Source organism: Macaca fascicularis, chromosome 19 (assembly GCF_037993035.2).
Source record: "Macaca fascicularis isolate 582-1 chromosome 19, T2T-MFA8v1.1".
Lineage (NCBI taxonomy): Eukaryota > Metazoa > Chordata > Mammalia > Primates > Cercopithecidae > Macaca > Macaca fascicularis.
In genome coordinates this window covers 2462098-2476292 of record NC_088393.1, presented here as the reverse complement: position 1 = coordinate 2476292, position 14195 = coordinate 2462098, and the positions used below count along the sequence as shown (strand labels likewise).

The 14195-nt window shown below is 52.6% G+C and overlaps 1 protein-coding gene and 1 non-coding gene across 6 annotated transcripts in view; both read left to right on the top strand.

The window, feature by feature from the left end:
- Positions 1-579: 579 nt before the first annotated feature.
- LOC107128728 (KLF transcription factor 16) lies at positions 580-9307 on the top strand. Of its 2 annotated transcripts, XR_012428204.1 has the most exons (4): positions 580-907; positions 2817-2924; positions 6025-6152; positions 8775-9307. It is a non-coding gene; the product is annotated as a KLF transcription factor 16 (transcript). The 2 variants fall into 2 exon arrangements; XR_006694424.3 differs by lacking the exon at positions 6025-6152.
- Positions 9308-13082: 3775 nt separating this feature from the next.
- The window catches only part of REXO1 (RNA exonuclease 1 homolog), a 33082-nt gene continuing 31969 nt past the window's right edge, over positions 13083-14195 (top strand). For all 4 annotated transcript variants that reach the window (XR_012428202.1, XM_074025269.1, XM_045381234.2 and 1 more), the window contains exon 1: positions 13083-13364. Coding sequence is in view for 3 of the 4 variants with exons in the window: in XM_074025269.1 (XP_073881370.1) it covers positions 13208-13364 (157 nt within the window). In the remaining variant the exon portion in view is untranslated. The remainder of the gene's footprint in view (positions 13365-14195) is intronic.

Genomic DNA, 14195 nt, shown 5'->3' with positions numbered 1-14195 from the left:
AAAACCACTCCGGACTCCAGCGCTCCCTAGAGCCTGGAGGCCGGCGGGGCCGGGGTGGGGCAGGGCAGGCCCCTCCTACACACCTGCTGAGCCCGGGGGCTTGGCCTGCAGCCTGCCCGGGGAAGGGGGTGGTCGGCGCCGGCTCACGCCAGACTCCTCCCCAACCTGGGCGGCGAATTCTCGGCTTTACTCGAGGGCAGCCTCTCTCGTGCACCCCCAATCCTACCCCGCCCATCCTCCCATTCTACCGGACGCCCCACAAACATTACCCCCGGGACTCTCGCGCCCCTCCAGCTCCTGCTGTCTGGGTGAAGGGGAAAAGGACAAGATGGAGGGAGGTGAACAGAAAAGACGCAGCCCCTACTACTTCCGGGTTCTTCATCATCCAAGTTACCCGCGCGCGGGAAAATGCAGCCCGCGCCCGGGAAAAAAGCAGACGAACTGAGCAGGCGCGACGTGACGTCATCCGAGGAAACCTAAACTTACTACGGAGACGCCCCTGACACGCCCTTATCCCACCCACTGCCCGCCCATTTCCACGCCCAGGACATAAAAGTCGCCGCCGGCAGGCGTCGGCGCGAACTTCCCCGGCCCCATTGCTTGTGGACCGAGGAACCTCGCCGGAGAGCGCCGGCGCGACTTCCCTGGCCCCGCTTAGAGGACCGGTTGAACCTCGCCCAGGAGCCCTGACCTGTTGGTCAATAAAGTTCTTTCTTTCCTACCACTTGCCTCCAGCGCCTCTTTCCCGGCCAAAAGGAATTAGATAAATCAGGTGGTGCCGAAACCCGGGAGGAGACCCCTCCTCAGGGTCCCCCAAGGTCCGGGGAGCCTCCTCCTTCCACGCTGCGGACGGACCAGGACCCAAAGAACCGCTTTCTACCAATCCATTCCTCCAGAATCTCCTGGGGTAAGTGCCCTTTGTCTTTCTTTCCCACTCCTTGGCCAAGAAGTCCTGCGCAGGCCCAAGGCCACTTTTGGGGTCACCAGGTGACCCATAGGAAGCCTTCTGTGACAGAGACGTCTGCTCGGAAGTCTCTCCACCCACTTACGGCTCCACGAGCCGCCGGTCTCTAGTGATTCCAAAGGACGCTTTGGAGTCAGCCAGAGCCCGGTTTCCATTAGCCAAAGAAAGGCAATGGGTAATCCCCAGTCCAAAATTCCGCGAGACACCCCTTTAGGGTGTTTATTAGGCAACCTAAAAAACCTACAATTAGAGCGGGATCTAAAGTGAAAGCGACTAATTTTCCTCTCCACTGTGGCGTGGCCGCAATGTAAACTAGACAATCAGTCCCAATGGCCGCCTGAAGGCACCCTAGATCGTAATATTTTAATCGACCTCGGCAATTTTTGCCGGCGCCTAGGCAAGTGGTCTGAAATAAATTATATACAAGGATTTTGGGATTTACGCTCTCGACCAGACTTATGTAGTCAGTGCTCCTTGGCCCAAGTTATGTTGGCCAGGGCTGGGGTCCCCGTGGGGTGGGACAAAGAGGAGTCATCCTTCCTGTCCGACCTGCCCGAGGATCTCAGAAACTCCCATTTCAGACCTCCAGCAGCCGCCTCCTCTCCTCTTCCACCCTATACTCCGCCCCCTTCCACTTCCACCTCTACCTTGGCTCCACCTGCCGCCCCTTTCCCCGCCCCCTCGGCACCTCCCTCTCGCCACCTTGATTCACCCATATCCTCTCATACCCGTTCCAAAAATTGTTCAGGGCCTGCTCCTTCCCCCACTCCTACCCCTCAACCCCCTACGGTCCTGCCCCCGCTACTCGAGGTGGCCGGTGCAGAAGGTGTAGTCAGGGTCCATGTCCCTTTCTCACTAGCAGATCTTTCCAAGATTGAAAAACGCTTAGGAGACTTCTCTGCCAACCCTACGGTTTATACCGAAGAATTCAGGTACCTGTGCCAGGCCTACAATCTAACCTGGCACGACCTCCTTGTCATTCTTACCTCTACTCTAAACCTTGAGGAGTGAGAGTGCATCCTAGCGGCAGCCAGGCAGCATGCAGATCAGTTACAATTAACGGATGCTGCTGTTCCAGTAGGGGAACAAACAAGCAGTCCCATCTATTGAGCCAGAATGGGACTACCAAGTAGGCCAGCCGGGTCGCCGAAGTCGAGACATCATGACCCAATGCCTCCTGGCGGCCTCAAACAAAATAGTATGCAGGTGGCCTCAAACAAAATAGTTAATTTTAATAAATTAAAAGAAATTATTCAAGGTCCAGATGAAAATCCGGCCACATTCTTAAGTAGGCTAACAGGCTTTAACCCAGTATACCCGATTAGACCCAGCCTCCCCAGCCGGGGCCACTATCTTGGCATCTTATTTTATTTCACAATCAGTCCCAGATATTTGGAAAATACTCCAAAAAGCCGCAGATGGTCCTCAGACCCCCATCCAAGATTTAGTCAAGCTAGCTTTTAAAGTTTTTAATTCGTGAGAAGAGACAGCTGAGGCCCAGGGACAAAATGGGGCCAAACAGAAGGCAGCCCTCAATGCCCAAGCACTAGCGGCAGCCCTGCAACCTAATCTCAATCCCAGGCCGGGAGGTAAGCCTACTAAGGCAACAAAGGGGGCCTGTTATAAGTGCGGCACCCCAGGTCATTGGGCTGACAAATGCCCACAGGCCCAACTTTCAGGTCCAACACAACCGTGTTTTAAGTGTGGCAAACGCAGACATTGGGCAAGTCACTGTCCCAATCCTCGTCCGCCATCCACACCCTGCCCGGCTTGCCAAGAAGAAGGGCATTGGAAGTCAGATTGCCCCACCCTGAAAACGGGCATAGCGTCTCAACGTGGTGTCCCTTCTCAGGACCCTGGGAGCTCCTTCCAGCTCTTACACCTAGACGACGACTGAAAGCGCCTGGACTCGGGGACCCCCATCACCCTCGCCCGAGCCTCGGGTAACTTCAGGTAGCGGGTAAGCCAGTTTCTTTTCTTGTGGATATGGGGGCTACCCACTCTGTTTTGCCATCATTTAGTGGACCTAGTCACCCATCTCATATTTCAGTTATAGGAGTTGGAGCCACTCCGTCTAGTCCTCTTAGAACACCACCTCTTAATTGCTGCCTGGCCAATAACTATTTTGCACACTCGTTCCTCATTATCCCCTCATGCCCCACTCCTCTACCAGGCCAAGATATCCTAAGTCAACTGAAAGCCTGTATCTCCCTTCCTACTAGCTCCCCCCACCCCACCTGCCATCTACTTCTAGTATTAACTAACTCAAATGACTCCAACAACCCACTAACCCTTTCCCTAATTTCCCCATTCCTATAGACCCCCAAGTGTGGGACACTTCCACTCCTGTCGTGGCGGACCATCATCCACCAATACTCTTAAAACTTCAAAACCCATCTTAGTTTCCAGCCCGCCCACAGTTCTCTCTCTCCACAACACTTACGAGGACTAAAATCAATCATTACTAGGTTACTCAGCCAACACATCCTCATCCCCACTCATTCTCCCTGTAACACCCCAATCCTACCCGTAAAGAAGGCAGATGGGACTTTTCGGTTAGTGCAAGATCTTCGTCTTATCAGTGAGGCTGTTTGCCCCACCCATCCATAGTTCACAATCCCTATACCCTTCCCTCTCATCCCATCTAACACAACACACTTTACTGTACTAGATCTAAAAGATGCATTTTTCTCTATTCCCTTACACCCAGACTGTCAGTGTCTCTTTGCCTTTACATGGGAAGACCCAGACACCCATGCCTCCACCCAACTGACATGGACAGTGCTTCCCCAAGGGTTCCGAGATAGCCCCCATTTCTTTGGGCAAACCCTTGCAAAAGACTTGGCCTCCTGTCCTCTTACAGATAGTAAAATTCTCCAATATGTAGATGACCTTTTACTCTGTAGTCCCACAAGACAGGACTCTCTTTTAGACACTGCAATCCTCCTTAATCATCTAGGATCCAGAGGTTACCGAGTATCCAAACACAAGCTCAACTCTCACAACAATGTGTCATATATTTAGGCATTGAAATCACTCCCACAACGTGCTCGCTCACCGCAGACCGTTTAACTCTAATACAAAATCTTTCTCCTTCCCAAGAAACTAAAGAAATCCAATCCTTCCTAGGCCTCGTAGGGTTTTTCATACACTGGATTCCTAATTTCGGAATCTTGGCTAAACCTTTATATGCAGCTGTCAAGGAGACTCCCCAAGGACCTTTGTCTAACCCAAAGTTAATCTATAAACATTTCACTCACCTAAAAAACTGCCTTCTCTCACATCCTACTCTCTCACTCCCAGACTTCCAACGCCCCTTCCAGCTTTTCACAGATGAAAGACAAAAAGTTGCTATTGGCCTTTTAGTCCAACCTGTAGGCACCACATACCGTCCTGTGGCATATCTATCCAAACAATTAGATCCCACTGTACAAGGGTGGCAGCCCTGCCTTTGGGCCCTAGCAGCAGCAGCCTGTCTAACGCAGGAAGCGAGGAAACTCATCAGAGGCTGCAGCCTGACAGTCTTCTCTACCCACCGCCTTCAAGACCTTATTGCCCGGCCGGGCGCGGTGGCTCACGCCTGTAATCCCAGTACTTTGGGAGGCCGAGGCGGGTGGATCACGAGGTCAGGAGTTCGAGACCAGCCTGGCCAAGATGGTGAAACCCCATCTCTACTAAAAACACAAAAATTAGCTGGGCGTGGTGGTGCACACCTGTAACCTCAGCTACTCCGGAGGCTGAGGCAGGAGAATCGCTTGAACCTGGGAGGTAGAGCTTGCAGTGAGCCAAGATCAGGCCACTGCACTCCAGCCTGGAGACAGAGAGAGACTCTGTCTCAAAAAAAAAAAAAAAAAAAAAAGACCTTATTGCCCACAAAAGTATCAGCCACCTAACCCCGTCCAGGCTTCAACTTTTCCACCTCTTGTTCATAGAAGACTCTACCATTGCCCTAGGAGTCTGTTCCTCTCTAAATCCAGCAACCTTACTCCCCAACCCTCTCAAACAACCCCATACTGAACACTCCTGTCCAGAACTTTTAGAGGCCCAACCACCTAGTCACTTGCATCTACATGACCAACCCTTGGAGAGCCCACAGTTAACCCTATTTGTGGATGGCAGTTCCTTTATAAATTCTCAAGGAAACAGACAGGCAGGATACGTGGTAGTTACATCATCCACTGTTCTAGAAGCTAAGCCTTTACCACAAGGAACAACATCACAGCAGGTGGAGCTTATCGCACTAACTAGGGCTCTCCTCCTATCTAGAGGAAAAACAGTAAACATATACACAGATCTAAGTATGCCTTCTTAATTGCACACACCCATTCTGTCATCTGGAAAGAAAGAGGGTTCCTAACCACCTGTGGTACCCCCATAATCAACAAAAAGCAAATACTTAAACTGCTAGACGCTTTATCAGCACCTTCCAAAGCAGCCATCATACACTGTAAAGGTCATCAGATTCCATCTCACCCGGTGGCAGCTGGCAACAATTTTGCTGACACCACTGCCAAATCAGCTGCCGGATTCTCCACCCCTACACTTCCTTCTGTTTGTTTTCTTTCTCCCTAATATACCCCTAATTACACCCAGGAAGAAAAAACCAAACTATTACAAGACTCAACAGCCAGACTAGCCACAGACAATTGGATTTACATCAATAATAAATTAGTTATTCCTAAAACACAACTCCACACCGTCTTAAGAGACATACATAATTCCTTACACATAGGACCCAGAGCTCTATATAACCTTCTAAGCCCCCTTATCCACTGCCCTACACTCATGAAACACCTAATTATAATCAACCAACAGCGCTCCACATGCCTCAAGTCAAATCCTCAAGGCACATTACACAACTCCCACCCAAATCACCAACTCAGAGGACACCAACCAGGCGAAGATTGGCAAATTGATTTTACCCACATGCCAAAACATAAAATATTCAAATATCTCTTAACCCTCGTTGATACCTTTTCAGCATGGATAGAGGCCTATCCTACCACAGGAGAGATTGCCAATATAGGGGCCTCCATACTCACTGAACACATTATTCCTAGGTTCGGCCTCCCACTCACCCTCCAGTCTGACAACGGCCCAGCCTTTGTCTCCAAGGTAGTCCAACAGGTGGCAGCCCTCCTCCACATCACCTGGAAACTCCACATCCCTTATAGACCCCAGTCCTCAGGTAAAGTAGAAAAAGCCAGCGGACCAATCAAACAACAACTCACCAAACTCTCACTCGAGACTCGACAGTCCTGGGTAACCCTCCTGCCTCTAGCCTTGACCCGGCTGCGGGCCACCCCGTGAAGTCCAACAGGCCTCAGTCCATTCGAACTAGTTTACAGCCGACCCCACACCTTACAACAGCTGCCTACCCTTTCTTCTCCGCTGGCAAATTACCTTCCATACTCAACTCTTTTGAGACAACTACTAAGACAGCATGCAGAACTAGCACACCCGCCTCCGATGGGCACTTATAATCCACACACCTTTCTCAGCCCAGGTGATCAAGTATACTTAAAGAACATCCAGGCCAAAGACCTCCAGCCCAGGTGGAAAGGCCCATATACTGTCCTATCCACACACACAGCAGCCAAGCTATTAGGCCTCACACACTGGGTCCACATATCACAACTGAAGAGGGGCCCCCCAGAAGGCGACAAGTGGGAATCAACTAAACTCACCCCACCCGCCTCAAGCTCACCAAACTTCCCTAATTAACACGTTTCCAGGCCTTTTATGACCATCCCGATTCCTCACCATACTGTACACAAATCTGGCAGAGTTTCAACACATCACCCCAGATCTCTATTTGCCCCCAGACCCCAGCCCAACACTGGTTCTCTCGCCTACTCACCTTTGTAGAACACCTCCAGTGGCAAGGCGCGTTCTATGCTTATTCAGAAGATGAAGTTTTCTTATTCACTTTTATTACTATCCTTCTACATTCCAACAGCAATTACTAACCCAACCTTTATATGGAGATTCTCCATAACTGAAACTTGGTCCTCCAACAACAAGCAACATACAGTTCTGCAAGGCACTGCAGACTGCTCACCTCAAGGCTGTCAATCTGCTCTTTCCATAAATTTCTCCCTAACTTCCATGGCTGATAGATGGGCTCAACCATCCATCTGCTTCCTACATGACCAGATAGAATACAATTGTAACAACTATTGGCAACAAACCAATCTGGGTTGCCCATACAAATATTGTAAAATACACTATTCAATGCTAGATAAATACACATGACAGAAAGTTAAGCAGCAAATATGTCTTCACTTAAGATGGAAGAAGTGACCCCCTTAAATATCATCTAAACATAAAAGACCCCTGGGACTCCCGATGGGCGGACGGCGTAAAAGGAGGACTTTACGGAAACAGCGTTTGGGACTCATATCCCACTGCCATCCTCCTAATAAAAAGGACACTTGTGCAGCAAAAATCCCTCCCCAAAAATATACAAGTCCTACAAAATTTAACCTCAGTCGTAAAATCACAGGAACAAAACCTACAAGAGCAGTTAAATCCCCCTAATAAAAAAGACCCATTCTCATGGTTAAAACTTGTCCGTCAAGGGCTAAACCTAACACAAACAGCTAACATAACAAATCTTTCCCACTGCTTCCTCTGTGTGGCTCTTGAAAGAGCCCCCTTAGTGGCAGTTCCCTTATCCACTGCTTCCAAGGCTACAACGGACTCTACCGGCACCCCCCAAAAACCGTCCCTACTCCAAGTCCCAATATACCAAAACCCAGAAAATCCAATCCTTTCTTTCTGCTACTCTGCCCCAAACTCCTCCTGGTGTAATTACACCCAATCGCCCAATAGGACCCAGACAGCTCCTGTTGGAGGTTATTTTTGGTGTAATCAAACCCTCTCTAAAATTCTTAACCATACATCTATCAGCCAATTCCTTTGCATCCCAGTGTCTTTAGTTCCTAGCCTAACCCTATATACCAAAGGAGAAGTATTCGAACTGACTTCACAACTTACCACCTCCAACAATAAAATCCAAAAGCGGGCTATTTTTCTTCCCATGGTCATTGGGGTTTCTTTCTTTTTTTTTTTTTTTTCAGACAGAGTCTCGCTCTGTTGCCCAGGCTGGAGTGCAGTGGTGCAATCTCGGCTCACTGCAAGCTCCGCCTCCCGGGTTCACGCCATTCTCCTGCCTCAGCCTCCCATGTAGCTGGGACTACAGGCGCCTGCCACCACACCCAGCTGGTTTTTTGTATTTTTAGTAGAGACGGGGTTTCACCAGGATGGTCTCGATCTCCTGACCTCGTGATCTGCCCGTATCGGCCTCCCAAAGTGCTGGGATTACAGGCGTGAGCCACCGCGCCCGACTGGGGTTTCTTTAGCATCCTCCTTAATAGCCTCTGGACTAGGGACACGGGTGCTTGCCCACTCAGTCCAGTCCACGCGGACCCTCTCTACCCAGCTCCAGGAAGCCATAGAGGCTTCAGCCGAAAGCCTGGCCTCCTTGCAGTGCCAAATTACATCAATAGCTCAAGTGGCAGCACAAAATAGATGGGCATTAGATCTTCTTACAGCTGAAAAAGGAGGAACATGCCTCTTCCTAGGGGAGGAGTGTTGCTACTACATAAATGAATCAGGCCTAGTTGACACCAATGTCCAAACATTAAACAAAATCAAAAAGGAGCTTCAGAAATTTAACGCCCCCTTAACCCCCGGACCACCAGTATGGCTGCTGCCTGTAGTCCAGCAGATGCTTCCATTCCTAATCCCCATACTAATCCTCTGTCTTATGTCTTGCTCCCATTCTAATAAAATTTCTCCGAGCCAGGATCCAAGAAATCACCCGAGTCACCTTCAATCAAATGCTCCTGTATCCCTACACCCAACTGCCAACCTCAGACCCTAACTACGCCCCTTAACAGCAGGAAGCAGCCAGCCAGACCACGGCGCCCCAGATTGTTATAATCAATAAGAGGTTGGACTGTCTGGGTGAAGGGGAAAAGGACAAGATGGAGGAAGGAGAATAGAAAAGATGCAGTCCCTACTACTTCCAGGTTCTTCATCCAACTTACCCGCACGTGGGAAAATGCAGCCCGCGCCGGGAAAAAAGCAGACCAATGGAGCAGGCGTGAGGTGAGGACAATTTGAGGAAACAAACTTACTATGGAGACGTCCCTGGCACGCCCTTATCCCACCCACTGCCCTCCACCCTCTGCCCTCCACCCTCGGCCCCATTGCTTGTGGACCGAGGAACCTCGCCGGAGAGCGCCGGCTCGACTTCTCTGGCCCCACTTAGAGGACCGGTGAACCTCGCCCAAGAGCCCTGACCTGTTGGTCAATAAAGTTCTTTCTTTTCTACCACTTGCCTCCAGCGCCTAACTCTTTCCTGGCCAAAAGGAATTAGATAAATCACCTGCCTGGTATTCTGCCCTTCTGAAGCAAAATGTCTAGAATGTGGTGTCTACACTCGCAGCCTCACCCCTCAATCTCTGACGGACATACTCGCATTAGGCTTTTAAATTACAGCACCCCACCCACAACACACACATGTGCACGGAAACAGCGCCATCCTTTTGGTGCCTTTGGGACCCCGACCCTCCTGGGCATCCCTCCTGCCCGTAGGCTGCCCTTGCCACGCCCCCTCAGTTGAGGGCAGTGCCATCCTGCAAGGTCAAAATCCTTTGAGTCCAGGGTGACTCCCCAAGGACTGTGTGTCTCACCACCCACATCTGGCCCATCTGAAAACTCCCTGGGCTCTACCTTCAAAATAGATCCAGAATCCGGCCACCTTTCCTTGCTGTAAGGGCCTCCACCCTGATGGTCTAGTCTCGCTACAACTCACCTGAACCAGTGCAATCACCCTCGCCCTGGTCACCTGGTTCCCTCACGGTTTGTCCTCCTCACCGCCACCAGAGGGCGTCCGTGAGCACCTGGGGCAAGTCTGGTTCCTCCTTTGCCCGCAACCCTCCATGGCTCCCACTCCCCTCACGGTCAAAGCCCAAGTCCTCCCTGAAGCCCATAGGTTTCTGCACGACCTGCCCCGTCCTCTCTGCCCTTCCCTCCTCTCTGCCCTTCCCTCCTCCCTCTCTCCCCCTCCTTACTCTGCTCCAGCCACATCGGCCTCCTCACCGCTCCGCCAACACACCAGACACAGTCCTGCCGCATGGCCTTTGCAAGGGCTGTGCCCTCTGCCTGGAATGCCCTTCCTCCAGAAACCTGCTTAGCTCCCTCATCTTTTTTAATTTTTTATTTTATTTTATTTTATTTTTATTTTTTTTATTTTTTATTTTTTTTGGAGACGGAGTCTCGCTCTGTCGCGCAGGCTGCAGTGCAGTGGCCGGATCTCAGCTCACTGCAAGCTCCGCCTCCCGGGTCTACGCCATTCTCCTGCCTCAGCCTCCCGAGTAGCTGGGACTACAGGCGCCCGCCGCCTCGCCCGGCTAGTTTTTTTTTGTATTTTTTAGTAGAGACGGGGTTTCACTGTGTTAGCCAGGATGGTCTCGATCTCCTGACCTCGTGATCCGCCCGTCTCGGCCTCCCAAAGTGCTGGGATTACAGGCTTGAGCCACCGCGCCCGGCCTTTTTTTTTATTTTTTTGAGATACAGTCTCGCTCTGTCACAGGCTGGAGTGCAGTGGTGCAATCTTGGCTCACTGCAACCTCCACCTCCCAGGTTCAAGGGATTCTCCTGCCTCAGCCTCCCAAGCAGTTGGAATTACAGGCGCGCGCCACCACGCCCAGCTAATTTTTGTATTTTTAGTAGAGACGGAGGTTTCACCATGTTGGCCAGGCTGGTCTCGAACTCCTGACCTCAAGTGATCTGCCTGCCTTGGCCTCCCAAAGTGCTGGGATTATAGGCGAGAGCCACCATGCCCGGTCCCTAATTTTCTTTAAAACCGCACAAATCCCGCCTTCCCCATAGAACCACCCAGACCAGCCCTGCCTGTCCCCAGCCCAGGCTCTTCTCCTGTTTCTGTTCCCAAAGCACTTTCCACCTCGTTTCAGGCTGTCTGACTGACTTATCCCTGTGTTCACTGTCTGCCTCCCTGCCTACACCACCACCTCCACCAGGGTGGGGTTCTCTGCTTATGAATGTTTCCAGCATTGTGTGGCACACAGTAGGTGCTCAGTAATTATTTGCTGAATGAATGACCAAGACCAGCTGGCACGGATGGAGCAATTGCATAAATGAGACTTCATTTCCCCCACATCATCAGGAGCCATGACAAGGAGTCTGCCCTTCCACTGCCGGTGATGGCACAGCTTTGAGATTAGATAAAGTCCTCTGCAGAGTCGCTCATGACCCACCCCAACTCACGTCGCCCCATCATTGCACCCTGTCATTTATTTGTAATTGTAAAATCACATGCACATAACATAAAATTTGCCATCTTAACCTTTGTATTATTATTATTAATTGAGACAGTCTCACTCTGTCGCCCAGGCTGGAGTGCAGTGGTGCAATATCGGTTCACTGCAACCTCCGCCTCCCAGGTTCAAGTGATTCTCCTGCCTCAGCCTCCCAAGTAGTTGGGACTACAGGTGCCCGCCACCATGCCCAGCTAATTTTGTATTTTTAGTAGAGGCAGGGTTTTGCCATCTTGGCCAGGCTGGTCTCAAACTCCTGACCTTGGGTGATCTTCCCTCCTCAGCCTCCCAAAGTGCTGGGATTACAGGCATGAGCCATCGCGCCCGGGTAATTTTCGTACTTTTAGTGGGACAGGGTTTTGCCATGTTGGCCAAGCTGGTTTTGAAATCCTGGGCTCAAGTGATCCACCCGCCTCAGCCTCCCAGAGTGTTGGGATTACAGACATGAGCCACTGTGCCCGGCCTAAGACTTTGCTTTCTATTCTTTTTGGGTGTATACCCAGGAATAGAGTTGCTCATAGGGTAACTCTGTTTAACTTCTTCCATCTCTACACAAAATACAAAAAATTAGCTAGGCATGATGGTGCACACCTGTGGTTCCAGCTACTCGGGAGGCTGAGGTGGGAGAATCACCTGAGCCTGGGAAGTCGAGGCTGCAGTGAGCTGTGATCGCACCACTGCACTCCATCCTGGGTGACAGAGCAAGACTCTGTCTCTTAAAAACAAACTTTTTGGGTTTTTTGTTTTACATAGCAGTCGCACTATTTTACAATCTCACCAAAATGCACCAGATTAAACTTCCCATTAAGATGTGGGCCTGCCGGGCGCGGTGGCTCAAGCCTGTAATCCCAGCACTTTGGGAGGCCGAGGCGGGCGGATCACAAGGTCAGGAGATCGAGACCACAGTGAAACCCCGTCTCTACTAAAAATACAAAAAATTAGCCGGGCGCGGTGGCGGGCGCCTGTAGTCCTAGCTACTCAGGAGGCTGAGGCAGGAGAATGGCGTGAACCCAGGAGGCGGAGCTTGCAGTGAGCCGAGATCGCGCCCCTGCACTCCAGCCTGGGCAACAGCGTGAGACTCCGTCTCAAAAAAAAAAAAAAAAAAAAAAAAAAAAAGATGTGGGCCTACCCCACCAGACTACAGAGTTACCCCATCCCAGCCTTGTTCCTCGTTTGTCTGTTAAAATGCACCATCTAGCCTGGTACACAGTAGGCGCTCAATATTTGTTGAACAAATAAGAGAATGTGGACCTGGTCATCAGACTGATGATAAGAGTCGAGGTTGGGGAAATTAAGGCGCTTCCTGAGAGCTAGCTGTATACCAGGGCGAGGGAAGTTGTGAACGGAATAATTCACCCGTGGGTTTCACCTGGTCCAGGTTTAAGGCCACCTCCCCGCAGAACTCTCCTCATCCAGCAGAGGGCGCTTTAAGGTGATATGCTAACGAATGGAAATATATGCAAATGAGTCATAGCGGGCCCCGTGGGGCTTTTTTTGGTCAGGCGCGCCGTGGACAGCCCTGGCGCCTCAGGGGCCTGGGGCTCAAGATGGCGCCGGTACAGCCGCCAAAGGCCGGGCGGCGGCGCTGGCGAGGCTCCCGGAGACCGCAGGCAGGGCAGCCCCCGCCGTCCTTATTTCCTCCCGCGGCCGTCTGTCTCGGCCCAGGGGTCCGCCACCAGCCTCGGTCGCGCGGGAGCCGGCGTTTCTGAGCAGGCGCGCTGCGGGCAGCCCCTCCCGGGGTCCCTTGCGGCGGCGTCCCGAGGGCCTCCGGGGGCCTCGGAGCAAGATGGCGGCGGCGGGGTCCGTGAGGCGCGGGCGGCGGCGACCGCGGCGCCAGTGAGGGGGCCCGGGGGCCCGGGCGGCTCCGGGCCGGGGCCCCGCCGCGGGACGGACCATGCTACGCTCCACTGGCTTCTTCCGGGCCATTGACTGCCCCTATTGGTCTGGGGCGCCCGGGGGGCCCTGCCGGCGGCCCTACTGCCACTTCCGGCACCGCGGGGCCCGGGTCCCCGGCGCGCCCGGTGACGGCGGAGAGGCGCCCCCCGCAGCAGGTAACTCCCGCCCGCCTGCTCGCCTTGGGCTCGGCTCCCCTACCCGGGTCTGGAGCCCACCTCCGGTCCCGCCCGGGGTCCCCCTTCTCGGCCCAGTCCCCTCCCCACACGTTCGCGGGCGACGGTTTGCCCAGTCGGGACCGGGACCACCCACCCGGGGACCCGGTGCAAAGCACTAGATCTCTGTAAGCCTTCGTCTTCACGAGTATGAAGTGTCAACTAGGAGGACGCGTCCTACCAGGGCTGTCTAGAGGGCGGAGTGCGAGCGCATGTTGAGTACCGGGCACCGGGCCTGGCACGAGGGGGCTCGGGAGACGGGCGCGGCCGGCACTAGGCAGGCCCTGGACTCCTCCTGCCGCTGATTCGCGCCCGCCGCTTCCCGGACCCCATGTGCTTGTGGCTGCCCTTGTTTATTTCCAAGACGTTTCCTCCGGCCGCGCTTCTGGCAGCCTCAGTCTCCAGTCGTTGAGTCAGGATGGTCCGAGGATCGTCTCCTGAGTGTGTCGAGCCCTGTGTCCAGCATGACTGGGCAGGGAGGAAGTCAAAGCTTACTTAAGTGGGCTCCGAGGAATTCCACGCTTTTGGTCGGGCCGAGGACGGTGGTGGACTCCACCTCACAGCGTCATGGTGGTTTTCATCGTCATGGCAGCGTTTCTTGGAGGAGATGTGGGATTTGGATTGGAGAAAAAGGACATCGCAAGGAAAGGCGTGGAGGGAGGGTTATCGAGTGTGATGTCATTCAGATTCCCCTGTGACCTCTGTCCCTTGATAGTGGCTCTCTGCTTCCCCCAGCCCCTGACTTCTTTAATCCTAGATTTCCTCACTGGGCGT